The 22,933-nt window shown below is 43.3% G+C and overlaps 1 protein-coding gene across 2 annotated transcripts; it reads right to left on the bottom strand.

The window, feature by feature from the left end:
- Positions 1 to 381: 381 nt before the first annotated feature.
- Positions 382 to 22,209, bottom strand: NSUN5 (NOP2/Sun RNA methyltransferase 5). Of its 2 annotated transcripts, XM_073616587.1 has the most exons (11): positions 21,970 to 22,209; positions 21,762 to 21,884; positions 19,690 to 19,861; positions 18,097 to 18,205; positions 15,451 to 15,598; positions 15,249 to 15,364; positions 11,974 to 12,152; positions 9,422 to 9,632; positions 9,185 to 9,331; positions 7,618 to 7,683; positions 382 to 7,463 (listed from the first exon to the last, which is right to left on the bottom strand). In XM_073616587.1, exons 1-11 carry the CDS (start codon positions 22,060 to 22,062, stop codon positions 7,268 to 7,270), a joined length of 1,560 nt encoding a protein of 519 aa, XP_073472688.1. In that variant the 5' UTR covers positions 22,063 to 22,209; the 3' UTR covers positions 382 to 7,267. The 2 variants fall into 2 exon arrangements, with proteins under 2 accessions (XP_073472688.1, XP_073472689.1); XM_073616588.1 differs by lacking the exon at positions 7,618 to 7,683 and having other exon boundaries at positions 21,970 to 22,190.
- Positions 22,210 to 22,933: the final 724 nt, after the last annotated feature.

The following is a 22,933-nucleotide window of genomic DNA, read 5'->3' as shown; positions in this document are numbered from 1 at the left end:
AACATACATGTTACGCTTATGTCACCCTCATCGCAGGTTTCCGGTAGACCCAGTCTCGATCCGTGCCAGGACCTCGCTGGTAGGGCGTCACTCAGTCTGAGTCATGTCGCGGACCTGCAGTGATGACCCCCCACTCGCCCCTCTGTCACCCTCTACGGGCTCAGAGAGTGGCAGCCTGCAGTCCCTCTGCATTTGGACCATTCCAAAGATCATAGATGAGCTTAGACACAAGGCCACCCCCTACCCCGGCAGAGCTATTCAGGCTACTCTTCCTGCCGACAGCTGCTACAGGACTCAGCACCCCTAAATAAAGTAAAACTTCTTTAAAATAGGTTTCAAAGCATGCAGCTGAAACAGTAAAGGACCCAACGGAATCAGTGCCATGATATACAGACCTTTATCCATGAAATCTGCAAGGAGGAAATTATAATCAAAGAATGTGTCATAAAATGTAATTGCATATGTGATAAAACATAATTGGTAATTAAAATGCCCATAAACAGTCCCGTTAACACACTTAAAAACACATCTCCAAATCCAACTCACAAATATAGTGAATCACTGCATGCCACCACACTTAATTCGAAAGCAGCTCAAAATAACCATATGATCTCTATATAAAGGGTAGATTATAGAACACTTTGGTATTTTTCCAGGTAGAGCAGACAATGGAGAAGCGTCATCAATGATAGTCACAGGAATCTGTAAGGCCAGACATAATTAAAAGCATACAAAAAAAATACTTCCAATAGTGAAATACTGTAAAATAATTTTTGAATAACATACATGTTCATCACATATGTAAATCACATAAATGTAGTTTTAAAGGCAAGCAGCATACAGCTCCTCCTTTGTATTGTCTCATAGACCAATAAGTGGTAGCACAATGACATAAAGCACTCTGCCCTATGTGCTTTGTTGTCCTGTCATGTAATGTCCTGTGTTTCTGCAACAAGCATGAAAAAAATGCATTGGTGTGACTAGAGCCTTATTACTTACCTGAGCCCCATCTCGATCCAGCAATGTTGCTGAGAGCCTGGACTTTCCCTACTTTATTGGCTGAGACAGCAGCGAGTGCCATTAGTTTCTGCTTCTGTCAAAGTCAGTGAGCCAAAGAGGACAGAGAGGGGGTGGGGCCAAGCCACGGGCTCCCCATCTGAATGGTCACACAGAGCACCGGCTTGGCTCGGGTGCCACCATAGCAAGCTGCTTTCTGTGGGAGCACTCTGCAGGGGAGGAGCCAGGAGAGCTGGTCAGGGCCCCGAGAAGAGGAGGATCTGGTCTGCTCTGTGCAAAACCACTGCACAGAGCAATTAAAGTATGACATGTTTGTTATTTAAAAAAAAAAAAGACTTTAACCACTTCAGCCCCGGAAGATTTTTCAGCTTAATGACCGTGCCATTTTTTGCGATACGGCACTGCTTCGCTTTAACTGACAATTGCGCGGTCCTGCGACATTGTACCCAAACAAAATTGACGTCCTTTTTTTCCCACAAATAGAGCTTTCTTTTGGTGGAATTTGATCACTTCTGTGGTTTTTATTTTTTGTGCTATAAACAAAAAAATAGCCACAATTTTGAAAAAAATATATATATATTTTTTAAGCCAATATGTATTCTTCTACATATTTCTGAATCACAATTAGTGTATATATTGATTATGACTAAAGCTGGCCATGCATGAATAGAAAATCGTTTGAAAAAGCGTTTGGGGATGAGGGGACTGTATAGGAGTACTGGGGATGGGGATGATGGGACTGTAAAGGAGTACAGGGGATGGGGATGATGGGATTGTATAGGAGTACAGGGAATGGGGATGATGGGATTGTATAGGAGTACAGGGGGTGATGGGACTGTATAGGAGTACAGGGGATAGGGATGACATCAGTGGCAGAGGGACTGTGGTGGGGGGGATGATTTTTATGTACAATAAAGGACACATCGGGGGTCACTTTAGAAGTGGGGGAGTATTCTTCTACATATTTCTGAATCACAATTAGCGTATATATTGATTGGTTTGCGCAAAAGTTATAGCGCCTACAAAATAGGGGATATATTTATGGCATATTTATTTTTATTTTTTTTTTACTAGTCATGGTGGTGATCTGCAATTTTTTTTTTTTTTGCGGTACTGCGACATTGCGGCAGACAGATTGGACACTTTTGACACCTTTTTGGGACCATTGACATTTATACATTGTCTTTAAAAATGCACTGATTACTGGGTTAACACTAGGGAGCGATGAAGAGGTTAAATGTGTTCCCTCATGAGTGTTTCTAACAGTGGGGGAATGGGACTGACTGGGGGAGGAGACATATCGCTGTTTGTAATTACTACAAACAGATCTGTCTCTTCTCTCCTGTCAGGTCCCCCGCCGTGCAGTGGGCGCGCCTGCTATGTCTCTTTAAAGGAGCCGATGTACCCATGAGGCGATTCACGGGAACGTGCCACTTTGTCAACGTATTTCCACACCAGTGCCCTGCTCTCATCCTCTGCATGCCAATTTCCAACCCAGTTTTCAAAAAAGCTGGCGACGAGGTGAACTAGTTGTTATGACTAAAACTGGCCATGTATGACTGGAAAAATCGTTTGAAAAAGCATTCGATACACTCGATTGTTCGGCTTTTGAAATGTTAGTGAGCTAATTTCGAGTATGAAAATGCAAAGTTTTATGGCAAATAAACAAACCATCATGTTGGATTTTTTGAGCCTACACAAATTAAGAAAACAGAATCTACAGCGCATGTTAAAATGTAACTCCGGATCGTGTAATCAATTGAAGAAAAATGTAGTTTATGTTGTTAGCGATCGATAATATGTTGACAATTATCAAAACAATGGCCTTATCCCATGCGCATTTGACAGATCACTAGAAATCCGACCATTTTTTTCCGAACAATTTTTTTATCCATGTATGGCCAGCTTAAGGCCCGTAGAGGCTGAAATGCATTAACATTTTTCCTGCTGCATTTTATCCCCTTTGTTCTTGGATTATCAATAAAATTTGTTTACCGCAGTTCAGTATTGCCAGCTATTCTGTGTCTTAAAGTGTATTTCTAATTTTGCAGACAGATTAGGATAACACCTACCTTATATTTGTTACATGTTTTTATTTGCATAGCATAACTTTTCCTATTTACTGTTAAGAAGGGAGTTATGCTAATACAATTAACTGCGCCTGTACTGTGCTGGCAATTTCATCATCAGCTGTAAACTCGAATGTCTGTCCCAACAAAGGAATGAAGATATCAGACCTTGGGTTCTGCATTGTATATTAATACTTTTTTTTTTTTAACTGTCCTTATCTGCATATTGACATTTATTCAAGACAATAGGAGCTTACTTATAGTGTCCTATGTGTAATCCTACTCCAAAGAAACAGCTAAAAAGGTAAAAAAAAAACAAAAAAACAAAACAATAATATATTTTCAGGTATGCTGTGTGAATGAGAACACATACAAACATATTGGGGGTTTCCAAAATTTGCCTGCAAAGGTGGAAACTGAAAGGTAAAGATTTAGAGTGGAGAAAACAACCAAAATTGTTTGTTTTTTTTGTCGCAGACAACCCCTGTACAGTGATGCTACTGTGACACTTCATAAAGGCCAGATAACTGGAAATGCTTAGACACAATCTTACAGTTTAGGTGATGCTAAACAAAAAAAAAAATTAAAAATAAAATTAGTAGTGAACCCTCCAAGAACATAATAAATAAAATGTCTGAAAGTGCTGAGCATCTTCCCCTCTTAGCGTGACTAATGGTTCCTGAACCTAAACATACATCTAAGTGATTGAAAACATAACCTCTGTCAAATAAAGGAAACCATTTTGGTAAGAAGAAAACACCAGATGAGCTTTGTAAGTGGATTTGTCCCTGATATCCCTTACAGAGTGATGCCACTCCATAAGTGTCCATTCACACATGTGCGATTTAAAAATTGGGCGATTTCTATTGTGACTATACAATGCAACTTCGGATGAGTGCCACTTTGTTATGACTTTGGCTTTGACTGTTATCGTTTTGTTTCTGCTCTACAAAGGTGCTAGACATGTGCAGAACAGAAACATTTTCGTTTTGTTTGGTTTCTTCGTTTTCTAACCAATTCCAAATTTTCAGAACGATTCAAATAGGTCTAAAACTGATCGACTGATCCGAATTCTGTGTGAAGAATAGCTGGTTGTTAAGATATTAATGTCTAAACCGCTGGCAGCAAAGGTGAGTATACCCCTAAGTGAAAATGTCCAAATTGGGTCCAAAGTGTCAATATTTTGTGTGGCCACCATTATTTTCCAGCACTGCCTTAACCCCCTTGGGCATGGAGTTCACCAGAGCTTCACAGGTCGCCACTGGAGTCCTCTTCCACTCCTCCATGACGGAGCTGGTGGTTGTTAGAGACCTTGCGCTCCTCCACCTTCCATTTTGAGGATGCCCCACAGATGCTCAATAGGGTTTAGGTCTGGAGACATGCTTGGCCAATCTATCACCTTTACTCTCAGCTTCTTTAGCAAGGCAGTTGGCGTCTTGAAGGTGTGTTTGGGGTCGTTATGTTGGAATACTGCCCTGCTTCAGTATGTCCCAGTACATGTTGGCATTCATGGTTCCCTCAATGAACTGTAGCTCCCCAGTGCCGGCAGCACTCATGCAGCCCCAGACCATGACACTCCCACCACCATGCTTAACTGTAAGCAAGACACACTTGGCTTTGGTTGCCGCCACATACGCTTGACACCATCTGAACCAAATAAGTTTATCTTGGTCATATCAGACCACATGACATGATTCCAGTAATCCATGTCCTTAGTTTGCTTGTCTTCAGCAAACTGGGGCTCTCTTGTGCATATTTAGAAGAGGCTTCCTTCTGGGACGACAGCCATGCAGACCAATTTGATGCAGTGTGCAGCGTATGGTCTGAGTACTGACAAGCTGGCCCCTTCAACCTCTGCAGTTATTCTGGCAGCACTCATACATCTATTTCCTAAAGACAACCTCTGGCGCTGAGCACGTGCACTCAACTTCTTTGCTCGACCATGGCGAGGCCTGTTCTGAGTGGAACCTGTCCTGTTAAACCGCTGTATGGTCTTAGCCTTGCTGCAGCTCAGTTTCAGGGTTTGGCAGTCTTCTTATAGCCTAGGCCATCTTTATGTAGAGCAACAATTCTTTTTTTCAGATCCTCAGAGTTTTTTTGCCATGAGTTGCCATGTTGAACTTCCAAATGACCAGTATGAGAGAGTGAGAGCGATATAAAATTTAACAAACCTGCTCCCCATTTACCTGAGACCTTGTAACACTAACAAGTCACATGACACCAGGGAGGGAAACTGGCAAATTGGGCCCAATTAGAACATTTTCACTTAGGGGTGTACTCACTTTTGTTGCCAGCAGTTTAGACATTAATGGCTGGGTGTGACGTTATTTTGAGGGTACAGCAAATTTACACTGTTATACAAGCTGTACACTCACTACTTTGCTACAATGTAAAGTGTAATTTCTTCAGTGTTGTCACATGAACAGATATAGTAAAATATTTACAAAAAGGGGAGGGGTGTACTCACTTTTGTGAGATACTGTACTTACCTATTTTCAGGCCAGTCTGGGCACCTGATCTCCCCCCATGTAAGCCAGCAGCACCGACAGGGGAGAGTTGAGAGCGCTCAGACAACGACTAGTAAGCCTGGAGCAGTGACATCACCCATTAGCTTCAATGGCAAAACTGTTGTTGGCACTCACATCCTTCCCCCTGAAGTCACGCTGGATGAAACAGGGGAGCTAGATCATGTGACTGGACCAGAGTGGGCTGAAAGTTGGTAGGTATATACCTCTTTCTTACACAGGTTAGTGAGCATGTGTGTTAGGAGGGAGGGGACAGTTTTAGGAGGTTTTTTTTTTTTTTTTTTTTTTTAAGTAAAACTTTGTTTCATTTTACCCCAGCAGTAGTTTCATCTCTTATATAGTGAAAGATGGGTTGCTCTCTAGCACCCCCTACCTCAATCATAAAACATCTAGTATTCTTTTCACAAGATACATTCTTAGAGAAGAATTCTAGATGTTTTATGAATGGATGAGTGAGATATGGGGTTAATAAGACCCCACATCTCACCTCGAGGCTGGGAAGCCTGAAATAAAAAAAAAAAAAAAAAAAAAAAAAAGAAAGAAAAATACGCATCTCAGCTTCCCAGCCGAGGCGGCGCCGTTTATTTGACTGTAGAGGCCGGGCAGGACGTCGTAACATCGCGCCCAGCCTCCGCACAATCATAGAGACTCCGGCGACCATCTGGTCTGCTGGAAATCTCTATGGTGAACATCCAGGGCCGGCAGATCCTGTCTCCGACTCACTGATGGAAGCAGTGAGTCGGTAGAAGCACCGGAGGGTGGCGGGAGGGGAGTTCCCCCTCGCCGCCCTTAAGAACGGTCAAGCGGCGAAACAGCTGCTATGATCGTTCTTAAGGTGTAGGGAATCGCCGGCTGAAAAAGTTGATATCTAAATGATGCCTGTAGCTGCAGACATCATTCAGATATACCCGCACAAAGTCAAGGATGTCATATGACGAAGTGGTTAATAAGCTTTTGATATGGCACAGTCCAAGCAAACTGAAAACTGATTGGGAATAAGTATGCAGCTAGGCAAATGGGACATAAAAAAGGACAGCAGGAGGCCTTCAAAGGTCAGAAATTAACTCGGGAACATATTAGCAGTACATAAGTAGCTAAATATTAAAATCAAGAAACCCAACTTGAGCACTAATGCTTGACTTACCAGAAGAAGAAAAAAAAAAAAAAAGGGCCCCTTTTACAGGGGCGGATAGAATTCAGCTTTTAGCTGCGGATAGATGAAATTATCTACCGCAGCTAAACTCAGACAATGCTTTCCTATGGCCCCATTTACACACTGCATTTAGCAACAGTTTTGTTACATGGGGTTTGGTGAGGTTAAAAAAAAAAATTAGTTTGACTGCGTCCAGGACCGATTTATTGCAGCTATCTGCACATAACTGCAGGTAAACGCAGTATACTATTTCACCTGCAGATAGCAACAAGGAAAGGAAAACAGGAAGCACATCAGAAATGGCAAGAATGTTCCAATGCAGCCGCATGTAAACACAGCTAATCGCAATGTACAAATGCAAGTGATTAATGTGCCTGGAGTCTTGGACTGTCAAAATAACAAAACATGTTTTTAACAGCGGCAGAACAGCGTGTGTGAAATGGCATTACAGTGTAAACATACAGCCAAAAACAATTTAAAACCTTGTTGGAAACATTTCAACATTAAGAGTCTTTCATCTTGCGCTTCTTTTTACGAGATTTCTTCTTAGTGGTGGACTTAGCATCTGCCATATTATTTGCTTTCCTTTTCAACGTGACCTGTATCAGGTTTGATTTCTCTTCAGGCTTACTACTCGGTCTCTCTTTTGCTGGCGTGTCAGCAGTGTTAAAATCCCTCTGTTCTCCACACATGACAGAGCTGTTATCAGAAAAACACATTAAAAAAAAAAATGCATGCAGACATTTCCTTTAAGACAATCCCTTACATAAAACATTGTATTGTTTCTGCCTTCAACATGTGGCTGTGTTTATAGTTGACACAACCGCGACCCCCCCCCACCCCTTCACTGTACCTGCTCTGCGTCTCATAGCATCCTTGGGTTCTGCTTTTAGGGTGCTGGCTCTCATCTAGAGATGATCTGTATTTAATGGACACAGAGGAGGCATCAGGGGACCAAGACCAACAGAGCTCCAAATTCATAAAGGGAGACAATTAAAAGGAATAGGTAAAACTGTTCTAACTGGTCCTCAAGTTCCTTTCCTTTCTCCAAATGCATTGTGTACACTGTCCTACTCGTCGCCATGCACACTTCTGCTGCCTGAAGGTAAAAAACCGTCCACTACTCTCCTCCTGTGCACCTTTCCCCCTCTCAAACCCTCCACCACTTGCCTCCTGCTCACACTGCCCCCTCAGACCTTTTACCACCCCTCTCCTGCCCCCAATCATTCTTTGTTCCACTCCTCTTCCTCACTTGCTGCTGCCTCCTTTTCCCTGTGGCAGTGATCTCCTGCACTTGTTGTTGTCCACTAAAACACTGTTTTAAATGGTTCATAATATCCCCAAACCTTGCCAGTTCTGGAATGGGAACACTTTAAAACACACCCATTCTGTTTCCAAGACACCTCTAATCTCTAGTAGTTTAAATAAAAAATTCCCCTACTCATAAGCCAGGACTTATTTGCAGTAGCAACCACTTCCACACTTTTCAGGTGCGTTTTCTGGGTGCCCATTACCCAGAATGGGTGAAAACATGTAAAACATGAATGTGCGACTCAAAAAACACACCAAAATGGGGACCTATGTTTTTGATGCGGTTTTGCACCAAAGATGCAGCATGCAGGACTTTTCAGGACACACTGCACCCGCAGTGCAGTGGTGTGAAAAGTCCCATAGGATTTAAAGGGACTGCGTTTTTGTTGCATTTTTAGCACGGTAAAAATGCTTCAGTGTGAAAGCAGTATTAGTTAACAGTTACCTAGGTCAAAAGTCTCCAGTAAGGATGAGCTCTGGCGTGTTCGCACACCCCACGTGCAGAGCCCGCCAGGAAGTCTGCACTGAACTGCACTAATCACAAGCAGTGAGACATTGTCCCAATGCGTGGCTGCAGAGATCGGGAAATGTCTTACTGCCTGTGATTAGCGCAGCGCAGTCTTGACTTCCTGGCAGGCTCTGCACGTGGGGTGTGCGAACATGCCGGAGCTCATCCTTAGTCTCCAGCTGGTATTCTCCAAACGAGGAGTGAATCTGGCTGATGGATATGTAGGAATACATCTTGCTAAGTACTCGAGACTCACAGATGACAAAGGCCCCATGCAAATGACTATTTACACCTGTGATTCTGCCAAATGCCTTGTGAAGAGAAAACTGTAATGTAATCCCACAGATCAATCCTACTAGGGATTTAATTGAGTATATCATCACTATGCCAGCTCATCCAAACTAATTTTAGTTACAGACCAGGATTTCCCAACACACCATACTGAAAATCTGTTGCAATCTACATTCTTTACCTAGGTCTTAGTCTCCCATCCGCCAAAAAGAGAGGTCCAACCATTTTATTTAAACTGCTTTGCATACAATATAGTCCCTGTCTTCCCACCTCCCACCTCCCAAAGGGGAAACCTAAGAAATGTCTTTACCTTCTGCTACCTTCATCCTTGCGCTGAAACAGTGCAACAAAAAATCCACTGGTGAGCGTTTCTGTAAAAGAGGCACGGAGGCAACTATCTGATCCTGGAAATATGTTCTGTCCTCGTACTGGCCATGATGGAAGCGCCTTTACCAGCCTGGAAAATTATTAAAAAAAAAAATACAAATCAAAAATGTACACAAAAGTATAGGATTGCCATGTACCTAAACAAGGGCCTATGCTGTACCTAAAATCTGTGTATTGTTCTAGAATGTTTTTGACCACATCTTCATTCTCCTGCTGGTGTACAGAGCAGGTAGAGTACACTACAGTTTGCACAGAGGAGAAGCTTAGCGCGTGGGATAGAGCTCGTCTCTGAAACGCTGACAAGGCTTGAAGTCTCTCACTCGTCTCTGATCCTGCCTCCTCACTGAGCATCCTCATACGGTCTGGCATGCCTAAAACACACAAACTGAAACATTAGTTAGTGATAACTGCACCCTGTTCATTGCCTTTCTATAATCATATAGGACAAAGCTTTGTTCCCTGTAAGAAAAAAAAAAAAAAAAAAAAAAGGGAACACAACTGAGAAGCCTTTTTAGGTTTAAGCTAGAACACGTTCACTATTTTTATACAAAAGTGTTTCAGTAAAGAGAAAAAATAAATATAAAGATAAAAAGTCATAGTAAAATTTACTAAACCCAGGACCCTGCATTTACTATATCTAATCTCCCACAGAACATGCTAAATACCTTTCCTCAGCAGCAGTATATAGCAGTCTTGCAGATAGTGTGGGTTTAGACCACGCTCAGAAGCTGGACTCAAGTATTGGATGGTGGCTGCAATAACCCATATGTGCCCTTAAAGAATTGCTGGTACTTTAATGATAAAAAAAAAAAAAAAATTATAAAAACAATACAATAGTACTTGACAAAGCGCATGCACACGAAACCAGTAGTCACGGCAACCGGGACATTTGTGTCCCACGCTGGCCGCATCCGCTTCCCTGGACACGTCGCTTCCGGTTCGGACCTCCTTGACGCCTTCCTCCTGGCACTCACCACGGCGTCTCCTCCTGGGTACAGTCAGTTGTGGGAGCATTCACTTTGCGTCAGTGACACCATCTTTGGTTGCCGGTGTTCTGCCGAGAAAGTTCCCCCCGGCGGATAAAAACTCCCCTGTACTGCGCAGGCGCAGCGCTTGCGCAGTACAAGCCGCCGAAAATAGCCAAAGCTGAACAGCTGAGAGTCAGCTGTATACGGTGCCTGTAACAGGGCCCCTCGTGGGCTCGATTCACTCGCCACGCTTCGGGCACGGCCTCGCTTTGCTCGGCATAGTTTTATTCAAACTCTGTGTCCACTTGGATGGTGGGGCTTGAACCTGGACTCAGTGCGCAGGCGCCATGTAGAGCCGACGATCAGCTGTTCAACTTCGGAGACTTTCGGCGGCTCCGTAGTCGTTCGTACTGTGCAAGCGCAGCACAGGGGGGGTCCTTATCCGCCGGGGGAACTTTCTGGGCAAGACACCGGCGGGCCCAGCATCCCATACACTGATCCCTAGCACTGTGGCATTTCAGGTTGGCATCCCACCATTGGATCCTTCTGGTCTGACTTTTCAACCCATCAGTGCCCCAGTTAGCTCCGCAGCCTATGTGGTAATGTTGACATAACCATGCAACTATTGTAGTTTTTATCATTAAAAGTACCAGCAATTCTTTAAGAGCACATGCGGTTTACTGCAGCCACTAGCCAATACTTGAGTGCAGCTTCTGAGCACTGTCTAAACCCACACTATCTATAGGATTTCAGCATTCAACCCCATGCCATCAGACAGTAGCACGGGTCAGCTGCGCTCACAATACATTTGGGCGAATCGTTCGTTATCAGCGCCTGGAACTTTTTTCTTTATAGCAGTCTTGTGACTTCTATCAGTGTCTGGTTAAAGCTTGCAGGAGGAGTTTTCATTCTACTCTGACTGTCCTATGAGGCTGCAGGACCCCTGACCTTCTGTCTGAAGAGTGCAGATTGGCCCTGTGCTGATCACATGCAGCCTCCCAAAAAAAAAAAAAAAAAAAAATATATATAATAATAATAATAATAATAATAATAATAATAATAATAATAATAAATAAAATAAATCACTCTAGCAATACACATCAAACTGAGCATGTGCAGAGTAACTCCAAAGGCTTGGTCTTATCAGAAGATAGATTGGGAACAGTAAAAGAAGGGCAGAATCAGAGAAAACAGGATCAAACAGCCTTTTTATACAATGCGGTGAATTAACCCCTAGATTCCACAGTGAGTATAACAAGCATGCTTTACTGCATATACAGACTGATTTTACTGTTGTGGGTTTAGTAACACTTAAATTTCCAGTTTCCCCGTAATTAAAAAGCTCACTCAAAAGTTGAGTACTGTCTGAGTCTAGTCCTTCCCGCTGTAAGGCCCCTTTCAAACAGGCTTACAGATGGGGTCCACCTGAAAAACTGACTGACCCTCCATTATCGTCTTTGGATCGGCGATGGAAAAACTGACATCCAATCCAATAAACAGACTGAGGAGGACCTGTTCCCCATCCGTCTAGCAGATCGGATGGCAGTCGGGTGTAAACCTCCTCATCCACCATTTCACAGCTGTGTCAGAAGCTCTATTTTTCTCACACTCTCTTCTTTCAAACATTCAGCGATCGCATATACTGTGCAGCCTATTACCAAACAACTTTAGTTAAAAGACAGGCTCTGTATTTCCAAGTGCGCACCTGAAAGAGAATCCTGTAAGGTGGTCAATATTTTCTTACCTGACCCGCTGCATGATGGGTCCACTAAAATGTGACTGACTTTCTGATATTTTGGATCATCGGGACTGACGGTAAGGAAGTCTTGGTTGGCCAGCTCTTGACACGTGATCCCAGCCCGTAGTAGGAGCGTGCTCATTGTGGCTAAACGCTTTGTATCCAGGTCAAACGCAAAAACTTTTCTAAATAATCAGACAGTTACATTAATAAGGTTGCATCTTCTCCCAAAAAAAGGGAGAGAGAGAGAGATAGGGAACATCTAGAAATGTTTACCGACAAGGCACAAAGTACCTGGAATACAGTACTGTTTGCATTCCTCCTGAAATAGTGTACCTTCATCCATATGTCTAGCCAATTATGTGCCTAAAGCTGTGAGAGATCATACAAATCACTGCTCGTGAGATGTGGTATTGTCACTTGTGTAACAAACTGTTTCTGCTAGATAGGAAGCTGTACCCAAGGAACTGCAGTGCAAAAATCTCCCTGCCAATCAACAAGGATCAGATCTGGCACGAGGAAGCAGAACCCTGGTCCTCTACAAAAATGGCCACCGCCACACAGACACATTCTGAAACGAGGTATTGGTCAGTGATGTGGAAAAGATCTACAGGGAGCCTACAGGCAACAAGTGTGACTACTCACTCATTTGCCCTCCCCTTGCCTTTTTTGGGGCACAGCTTCCACATTACAGGTCTTCTAAAAACAGGCAATATACTAAAAACATGATAGATTGAAGCAGAACTGCACCCTCCCTCCCATCCTTTACAGCCAAGGAATCTGCCCTCTTAACCTCGGTGTGAGCTACAGTTGCCATGTGAGAGGTTCTGATGCTAGCCATTTGATGGCTCAACAGTTCAGTTGAGAGGCAACATAGGCACATAACTCTAAAGGGTCCATGCACACTGGGTATAAAAACATAAATAAATAAATGCTGCTTGTATAGAATTCTGCCTTTTTGTGTTTTCTTCAGCATGTATAAGCAGCTCTATGTTAGCCCATTAGCCACATTAGGGTGTTTACAGGCATATTTGCAGAGGAGCGGTTTCAAACAGAAACACGTTTTTTGAGGTTAGCTTTTGGGCAGAAAAAACGCTTGACGCATAAACGCCGCATTTAGGAACATTCTGCGTTTTCAAGTGTACATTGATTATAGTGAAGACTGAGCAGAGGGGAAAATCTGGCAAAAAACACTTAAAGTAAATGTCCATAAACTCTCAAACTGTTGTTCAGTATGAGCCACTATGAGCATTTTTTATGCTGCTTTTTCTGCCAGAAGTTCTGCCATTTTTTTCAGCTGCCTAGTGTGCATGGACCCTTACAGTTTTCATTCAAGGCATGTTTTCAGAAAACAATTCAATTTAGTGGGTTTAGTTCCGCTTTAAGTTGTAAGTTCACCTTTACAGAAAAAACTTTGAGGTGAACTTAAACAGGTCCCTCTCTTCGCCCGCCCCCCCCAGTCCCGCTGACCTGTACCAAAGCAATCTCTGGTTCTAAACCCCGGTATATTCGCATCAGAAGCCCGAGGCTTAGAAATCCTCTCCCCATCCTCGCATCTTCTGCATAGCAGACAGGATGGGCTATGCAGCTCCAGACTGGTCGGCACCACCCATGTGGCAGAACTGACCAATTCGAATGCTCAAAAACATCCCCCTGATGAAGGACCTTTTGGACATTCAGCTCAGAGAATTTCTAAGCCCCAGGCTGCTGACGTGGATATACCGGGGCTTAGAACCAGATATTGCCGCAGTACAGGTCAGCAGGGGTGAGGGGAGGGGGGGGACCTGTGTAAGTTCACCTTACAAAGTTTTCTGTAAAAGGTGAACTTACCTTTTAAGGCTAACTATCACTGAACTAATTTAAAGTATAAGTTCACCTTTCGTAACATGTTACATCCATATTCATGGTGTAACATGTAATGAACAGACCAGGAACTGATGGGAAAACCGGGCAGATTTCACTTGCAGAGACATCAGTTTTCATGCACGTCAGTTTTGTGCCCTATTTACACCAATGTTTATGTCATGCCAGTTTTTTTTCCTGTGCAGAAAGAATCTGCACGTGATACCAGTGTTTTGGTGTGAACAGGGCACATAGAGAACAATTGTTTTTTTTGTGCCCTTGCAGAAAAACTGACGTCTCTGCACCATGGTGTGAACGAGGCCTTAGGCCCCAGTCACACCTGAGCGTTTTGTAGCTTGAAGCTACAAAAACGCTGGAGGGGAAAAAAAAAAAAAAAAAAAAAAAATCAATTATTCTCTATAGAGATGGTTCACATCTCCACTCCAAAATGCCTGAAGCTCAAACACGTTCTGTTTTTTTTTTTTTTTTTTTCCTATATAGGCAGATTTGGGCGTTTCTGCTTTTACATTGGTGACCTTTTGACCTGTACAAAAATCGCAGCAAAAAACACATGGCTTTCTGCCTGAAAACGCTACGCTCAGGTGTGATTTGAGCCGTAAGGTGACCTCTGGTCGATCATTCTGGCCATCATTCTAATTAGCCCATTGGGGGGGGGGGGGGGGGGGGACAGACCCAAAGATGAGATTTATAATTAATTGCAACCACCTTGATCTTCAGGTTTGCTGATCATTTTAATGTTCATTTTCAATGAAGGTGAACTGGCAGGCATTTAGTGGGTGATCCTGAATGCCTTTTTTTCCTTGCAAACACTAAGGGGGATTTTGTATTGAAATACTAGGCCACAACCACGAGCCAAGTGGCTGGCGCATGGTTGCTGCTCAGTTCTATTGACCAATGAGCGAGTTTGACAGAGTGCCCCACGTCAAGCTCTGCAATCTGAGTTAGATTTGCTGCAGCATGTGTACTGCACTGTCCGATTGCAGCATCAGCATTTAGGTTGGTGGTCTATAAAATTGTGGATCAACCACCTGTTTGATCACCCTTGTAAAATAGCCCTAAGAGATCTGAGAACTCTGTAACAAACGGTTGTGTCGCAAAAACCTCATTCACAGAAGCAGCCAGGGTGTGGGCTGCAGTTAAAACATCCCCCTACCTCACACCTAAAAAATAGCTTGTAGGTACTCTGTATCTTACACATGCCATATTTTGGGGTTCCATTAAGTGGTCAGTTATGAAGCAAACAGCACTTGATAAAGACCTCTTATAAATGCATACTGTGGTAAGTCATAGCAAATTGTACTTTTCGTTCTTCTTAGGGCTGCAAATTGGATTATGTTGTGCGTGTCAATAACAGCATATACACTAGTAGATCACTCAAGAAGTATTATGCCATGCACATTCTGCTCAGACACACATACCCCTTGTTTTGTATTATAGCAGCCAGCTGGCTTGTCTTGTTTCCAGGAGCAGCGCAGGCATCAATAACATGGGCACCAACAGGAGGGGACAGAAGAAATGCTGGAAGACAACTAGCCTACAAAAATAAAGTAAAATGAGCACACACTGACAACACCTAGGTCTTGTTAGAGACATTACACCATTCCTAGAGGTTATTCTCACCTTGTCCTGCAGTATGAGATGCCCGGCTGTATATAATGAGTCTTTATGGAAATCCGTGTTCGGAGAAAAAACCAATAGATCAGGAATGTGGGAATCTTGGAGAAATCTCTTGCCAGGCTTCTGTACAAATTGAACAATTTCTTCTATACTGAAAAAACACAAATAATTACAAAATGTTTACAAATGTTTTGAACATGTAAAGCAATGCCAATTAAAAAAAAAAAAATTATATAAAATATATTTTTTCAATAAAATACGTAAACATGTACACAGACATAAAAAAAATAAAACATCACAGTATTTACAAATGTAATTGTTAACCATGTATACATGTCAGAAAAACTTTGTTTTTCCCTGTATAAGTCGCACTTGGCCCTGCCCTTTCAAGCTCCCAAGGTCTTCATAATGGTGAGAAGGTGAAGCAAGTTGGAATTGTCCAGGTTTGTGGCAATCAACTTAAAGCCATAGTAAACATTAAAGAATTTCACCAATTTGTGAAAAGCTGCATTTAAAAATTGTAAAACTATTTCAGAATAATGTTCAACATAAAATTGCAAAGACTTTAAATATATCATCATCTACAGTACAGAATATCAAAAGAGTCTGAAGAAATCTTTGTGCACAAGGGCCCTTAGAAAGCACTGTATTAAAAAAACAAGCATGATTCTTTAGTGGACATCACTGCATGGACTCAGGAATACTTCCAAAAATTACTGTCTGTGAACAAAGTGCAGTCTGCCATCCAAAAACGTAAGGTAAAGCTCTATCACAAAAAGAAGCCTTATCTGAACATAATTCAGAAACATCCCTGTTTTCTCTGGGCCAAAGCTCATTTAAAATGGTCTGCTGCAAAGTGGAAAACCGTTCTATGGTCAGACGAATCGAAATTTGACATTTTCGGCAAACATCGGCGCCCCATCCCCCGAAAACTTATTAGCAAGAAATCTTGTGCTGTTATCAAATAAGTGCTTATATAAACTCATAAATGCATGGCATCAAACATTTCATAATAAAGTGTGTATAGTGCCTCAGGCCAGTAAAGAAGGTAAACTCATCCAATTAGTGTAATCTACATTCATAAAAACATGTGCTATTATGCAAGGCAAATAAAGTACAAATTCCAGAAAAATGATAAAAAAAAAAAAAAAAAAAGGATAAAAAAAGTCCCAAATACAGTCATTAATTGAAAAATAGCGTTAAACTTGTGCACATCCCGATGTGCTAATACTGTAGGTGATCATCCACTCCAAGATGAATAAATTAGCCTCTTACTAGAAAGACCTTATTGGGGTCTGACCTCGCTTTAGTGAGAACACCCCTCACTACAGGTATGGAGAGATCCTCCCAGAAGGAAGGCCCATAAGGTATTCAATCACTTGGACATGCTCTCCAGATCCCCTCACCATCCTGTCAATCCTGCAAGGTCATTTGAGGCATGATGTATAAAAAGGAGGAAAGAAAACATAATTGCGCAACATCCATTCATATTAGTAAATTTATTATAAAAGACATCTACTTACAAGACTGGTTAAAAAACAAGCATTCAGTATAGAGTACAGCGCCCCAGCGGCCATATTGACGCCACCACTACTTCCTCCGCCTGTTGTACGTTTCGTTGAAAGACAAAGATATTGTTATGTGCAATATTATGAGTGCGGCTATCAGCACTATTGATTATTATTAATTATTCTTTTTACACTGAGCGCAGATAGTACCTATTAGAAATATCTTGTTATTAGTGCTCAAAAGCCTGCATCTCTGATAGTATGGTGGTGCATTAGTGCCTATGGAATGGGCAGCTTGCACATCTGCAAAGGCATCATCAATGTTGAAAGATAGATCTCCCAGATGATGTCTTTCATATTTCATATTACATAGGTCTTGCATATTTCAGCAGGACAATGCTAAACTGCATACTGCATCTATACCAGCATGACTTTGTAGTAAAAGAGTCTGGGTGCTTTACTGGCCTGCCTGCAGTCCAGACCTTTCACCAAAGTGAAAAAAGTTGGTGCATATTTAAGTGAAAAATATGACAAAGACAACCCAGGACTGCTGAGTAGTTAGAATCCTATATGAGGCAAGAATGGGACAACATTACTCTCCCAAAACTCCAGCAACTGGTCTCAGTTCCCAGATGTTTACAAAGTGTTGTTAACGAGGAAGTACAGCCAGAGTTATTTTGGCCTTACTTTTATGGATCACAGGAGCGCAGTTCGTTCTGCACTCCTGTTATCTGTTTTCAGCTGATAGCGGGCAACAGCCCGCTGTCGGCTGACATAATAGTCGGTCCAAGCTCTGAAAAGATCCCGACCATATGGTCGGTATCCACCCAGAAGCATGGACCTGCCCCCTCCACAGCCCAGCTCTCCAGTGAGCGCTGGAGGAAAGAGCAGAGAGACGCTGACTGACAGTCACAGCTCTCCTCTCAGAACAGAGGGGAAGAACTTACTTTTTTCTTAAAATGGTAAATTCTCAATTTAAACATTTGATATGTTTATAAAATTAGGGTTTATGAAATTTGCAAATCACTGCATTCTGTTTTTATGTAGATTTTACAGTGTCTCAACTTTTTTGGAATTGGGGTTGTGATTATGGATTATTTCCCAAACAAAAAACCAACATCAATGCTACCCGAGAACTCACCTTCGTGCCTTTCCCAGGTAAGTATATCCCTGGCGTTTGAAATAAGAGATGATGTCATTCACGGAGGTCTTCAGTGTGTTCACACGTACATATCGCGGCAAGGCTGGTCCTAAAGGTAGAGAAGTTGGCAAAGATGTAAAGCAAGAAGTAATACTTCTTAACCACTTAAGCCCCAGAAGGATTTACCCCTTAATGACCATGCCATTTTTTGCAATACAGCACTGCGTTACTTTAACCGATTCAGCCCCGGAAGATTTTACCCCCTTCTTTTTGCGATTCGGCACTGCGTCACTTTAACTGACAATTGCGCGGCCGTGCGACGTTACACCAAAACAAAATTGACGTCCTTCATCAGTTTAGGCCAATATGTATTCTACATATTTTTGGTAAAAAAAATCCCAATAAGCGTATATTGATTGGTTTGTGCAAAAAAGCTAAGGTGTCTACAAAATAGGGGATAGATTTATGGCATTTTTACTAGTAATGGCAGCGATCGGTGATTTTTAGCGGGACTGCGACATTGCGGTGGACAGATCGGACAACACACTGACATTTGACACTTTTCTGGGAACCAGTGACATTATTACAGTGATCAGTGCTAAAAATATGCAAGGTTATTGTACTAATGACACTGTCAGGGAAGAGGTTATCAGGGGCGATCAAGGGGTTAAATGTGTTCCTGGTTTGTGTTTTCAAACTGTACGGGAGACTGTGTAACTGGGGAAACACACAGATCTAAGTGTCTTAGCAGGAAGACAGATCTAAGTGTCATCCCCTGACAGAGCGGAGATCTGCCTTGTTTACTTCGGCAGATCCCCATTCTGTCCCTGCAGGGAACGATCACAGGCGGCCGGCGGACATAGAGTCCGGCGGACCCGCTGATTGGCCAGTGGGGGGGAGCCAATCTGTGCGCATGCGCCCATGAAAGCTAGTGCACGAATCTCCGTACCAGTATGGCGATGTACTGCGGCAAGGTGGCTCGGCTGCGCAAATCTGCGGTGGGTGGTCAGAAAGTAATTAACCTGGTGCTAAACAAAAATAAATAAATAAATGTATAGATCGCTTCACTAAGATGACCACACTCCTGGCATGCGTAGGAGCAGCATCATCCTGTGCTCAAAGGCATCGGACCTTTGGAACTAAAGCCTAGTACATACTACTAGTTTTTTTTTTTTTCCATTCAACCCAGCGTGCTGAACGGAAAAAACTGACAGGTTAGGTCAGAGCTGCTGTACTAACAATCCAATGCTAGTACAGCAATCTCCACTGCTGTTTTTTTGTGTTCTGACAGGGGGACGGACCCCCTTGCCAGAACACTGGTCAGCGCTGACTGTCAGACCTTTTAAGTTAAGCCCCTTCGACAGAAGCCAGCCGAACGGCCAGCTTCTGTTGGAACGGCTGCAGTACACAAGGGCCGAGTGTGGGCCGGTTTCTTTTGAACCAGCCAATGCCGCCCAACATTTGGCTCGTGTGTGCAGGGCTTAAGGTAGGTATATACATTGCATGGTGCAATATTCCAACTTTCCTGGCTCCTAGGAGCCATGAATAAAAAAAAAAAAAAAAAAAGGGGAAGGATCACCGATTCCTACATACCATCAGCTACGCCACCCATAGAAGTCAACAAGTCTCGATTGCTGCTGACCTTCTTCTTGACTTTTAACTTTGCAAGTTCAGCTTGTAACCGGGCACGGTGAGCGAGAATGGTTGCTTTCCAGCGACCTCCACATTGCAAACCTTTGCCAAACAGCAAATCATACACTAGAACCTAAGACAGAAGGACACATGGTGAGCTGACTGATCATCTGGTAAGCATGCACACTTTAAAAGGAGAAGTATGGACTTTGAAAAAAATAAATCCATACTTACCGCCATGCTGCAGCGGTCCCTTGTCGCCTCCAAGACTGAGAACTGAGCAATATCATGTCCACCGATGGCTCAGTTCTCGGTCTGCATGGAATAGACAGCAGTGACTGTCAGTCACCACTCCGTTCTTCGAGCGCTGGGCAGAGGAGAGGGTAATGCAGCTGGCTCCAGCTATTAGCTGTGTGCTGAGAGGCAGGGCAGGCTGCCAATCAGGCAGCTGGGTGGATCTCAACAATTTTGACAGGATCTTTTCAGAGCCTGAAGTGCCTTTGTGAGGTCAGTTGACAGCAGGCATTAGGCTGTTATCAACTGACTCTGGGGTCACAGGAGGGCAAAAGTAAGTGCAGTCCTGTGATCCAGAGGAGAAGTATAGCCTGAAAAGCTTTGATCATACTGTTCTTTCAACTGTACAATTGCTTGCAGCTAAATTTTAAAAGTGGTTGTAGTAAGATGTGCCTGAATCTGGTGCACAACTTTGTTGAAGTTGGCACATGCCATTTTAACAAGAAAACAAAAACAAAAAAAAACTATATTTATAGTGATTGTAAAGCTTTGTTTTTTTTTTTTTAATCACAAACATATCATACCTACCTTCACTGTGCAGTTCGCTTTGCACAGAGTGGCCCCGATCCTCGATTTCTGGGGTCCCCCGGCAGCTCTCGCGGCTCCTCCCCACAACAGATAACCCCTAGGAGAGGCTCTCTCCCGGGGGGGTACCTTGCAAGCACGCTCCCGATTCCAGCACTTGTGTTCATAGACACGAATGCCGGACTCGGCCCCTCCCCCCACGTCATTGGATTTGATTGACAGCAGCGGGAGCCAATTGCTGCGCTGCTATCAATCTATCCAATCAAGTGCCGAGAACCTTGGGCTGAGGGACAGCGCATGCTCACCGTTGGAAATTCCAGGGCTCAGGTAAGTAAAACAGGGGGCTGGGGAGGGTGACTGACAGGCTGCATTAAGGTGAAAAAAAACACAATGGTTTACAGCCACTATAACACCGTGCTGCAGCTAACCGTTCTCCCAGCACAAAGCCCAAGCTGTCAACACAACATTCACATGATCATCAATCCTTTCCACCCCTCAGGCCTTCAGTACTACTTCAAAGGGAAGCCAGGAGAGGGTTAAGGGGGCCACACCAGCAGGCGGCTGGTGGTATATTTTTTTGGGGGGAGGGCGACAAACAATGCACCCACAACCAACCCCCCCCAGTCAGACAGGTCAGGTAGAGTTGCCACCTCATCCCTTTAAAACCGAACACATATTAATTACACAGGTTCACTTGGTGCCTTATCTGCATTAAATTAGTCTCAGAACCTGTGTACTTAATATGTGTTTGGTTTTAAAGGGATGAGGTGACAGCTCTAAGGTCAGGTCACCGACCCCGCACTTGGCGGCCCTGGGCTTCCCCTGCATCACGTCTTGCGTCTCCTCCCTCCTCTAGGCGGCCAATTGAATCGCCTCTCCTTTCGGCCAAATCGGGTGACCGGTCTCATGACCCACCTCCTGATTGGCCAGGAGAAGAATCAGTGTGACAAAAGTGAATATTCGCTATTGTCACACACGTGAGCCCATCCTTTTTTGAAACCTATTAGAGTCTCTGGCTCTAATCATGTGCTTCAAAGTAAAAAACTAAACCCTGTTGGAATTCCGGTGTCCCGCATATAGATAAGGGGGCGGCGCCGCCCCTGTGCCACCTATGGATGGCTACACAAGTATTATCACTTTACTGACTTTCCCCCATTGTAGATCATACTTCTACCGATGACAGCCCAGCCTGCAGGGGGCGCCATCTTACTCACTTTGGCCAGGTTGAGGGGCAGTTTCTTGTCCCCTCGCAGTAGCTGTGAGCTGGTGATGACGTCTTCCAGCACAGACGAGAAGCGCAGAGTCTCACACAGCAGAGCGTACAGCTGCCGGACATTCTGGGTGACAAGGAAAACAAGGGGTTAATCATCGCTGCCATGTGCCGTAGGTGTGTATACAATGAGGGAGGGTGAGAAGGGGCACCTTGTAGCCGCTGTCATACACTAAACTCTTCACAGCTCCTTCCTTCCGCCCCAGCCTGTCCAGGATCCCCGCCGCCGTCTGGTACACAGCCATGGCCGCTCCGACCTACACACGTGTTTTCACTTCCGCCTCAATTTACGACACCAGCCGGGACGTCGCTTTACGACTCCAGTGTGCGTGTGGCGTCTCTGTGCTGAGAGAAAAGTAGGCGGGGTTATACAAAGCTCTAATGGGAAATTCTTACTTATATTTTTGATAGAAGACCCCTGAAAACACGTGATCAATCCACACCTCCCAACTTTGTGAGACGAGAATGAGGGGCAACTATTAGCAAAGTATGGAGGCATAGGACACACCCCCTGCCACGCCCCCTTAAAGGAGAATTATAAAAAAATATATATTACTTGAACTCATAAGTGCTTTTTTTTTAACCATACTATTCCTTTATATTGGCTTTTGAAATTTACAAATGCGGCAATTTAGAAATTGGATGAAAGGTTTAGAATTGAAAGATAAATAGTGCATTTTACATACCATAGACCAAAATGAGGGACAAATGAAAGGCATTGAACAACAACTTATCTAAAGCCCACGGGACCTTTTTGAGTCACACCTCAGACACAAACAAAATATACAAAAATGTATTATTTACATTCATTTAAAAATAGCAAGTCATACATGTATAACAATGGTAGAAATACATTCTAAAGACTGTACATTTCAATTACTGAGATTTTTGCATAGAACCTAGATGGCCTGTATTAATATCCGCCGTCAGCCTGGAAAATCTGTGCTGGCATTCTCAACGCGTTTTGTGAGCTTGTGAAACGCGTTGAGAATGCCAGCACAGATTTTCCAGGCTGACGGTGGATATTAATACAGACCATCTAGAATCTATGCAAAAATCTCATTGCAGCTGGTGTTCTGTTGAAAATTTCCAACTCGCCAAAATCTTTAACCACTT

This window comes from Aquarana catesbeiana, linkage group LG02 (genome assembly GCF_042186555.1).
Source record: "Aquarana catesbeiana isolate 2022-GZ linkage group LG02, ASM4218655v1, whole genome shotgun sequence".
Taxonomy (NCBI): Eukaryota; Metazoa; Chordata; class Amphibia; order Anura; family Ranidae; genus Aquarana; species Aquarana catesbeiana.
Note: the sequence above shows the minus strand (reverse complement) of the source record. Positions and strands in the feature narration are given on the sequence as shown.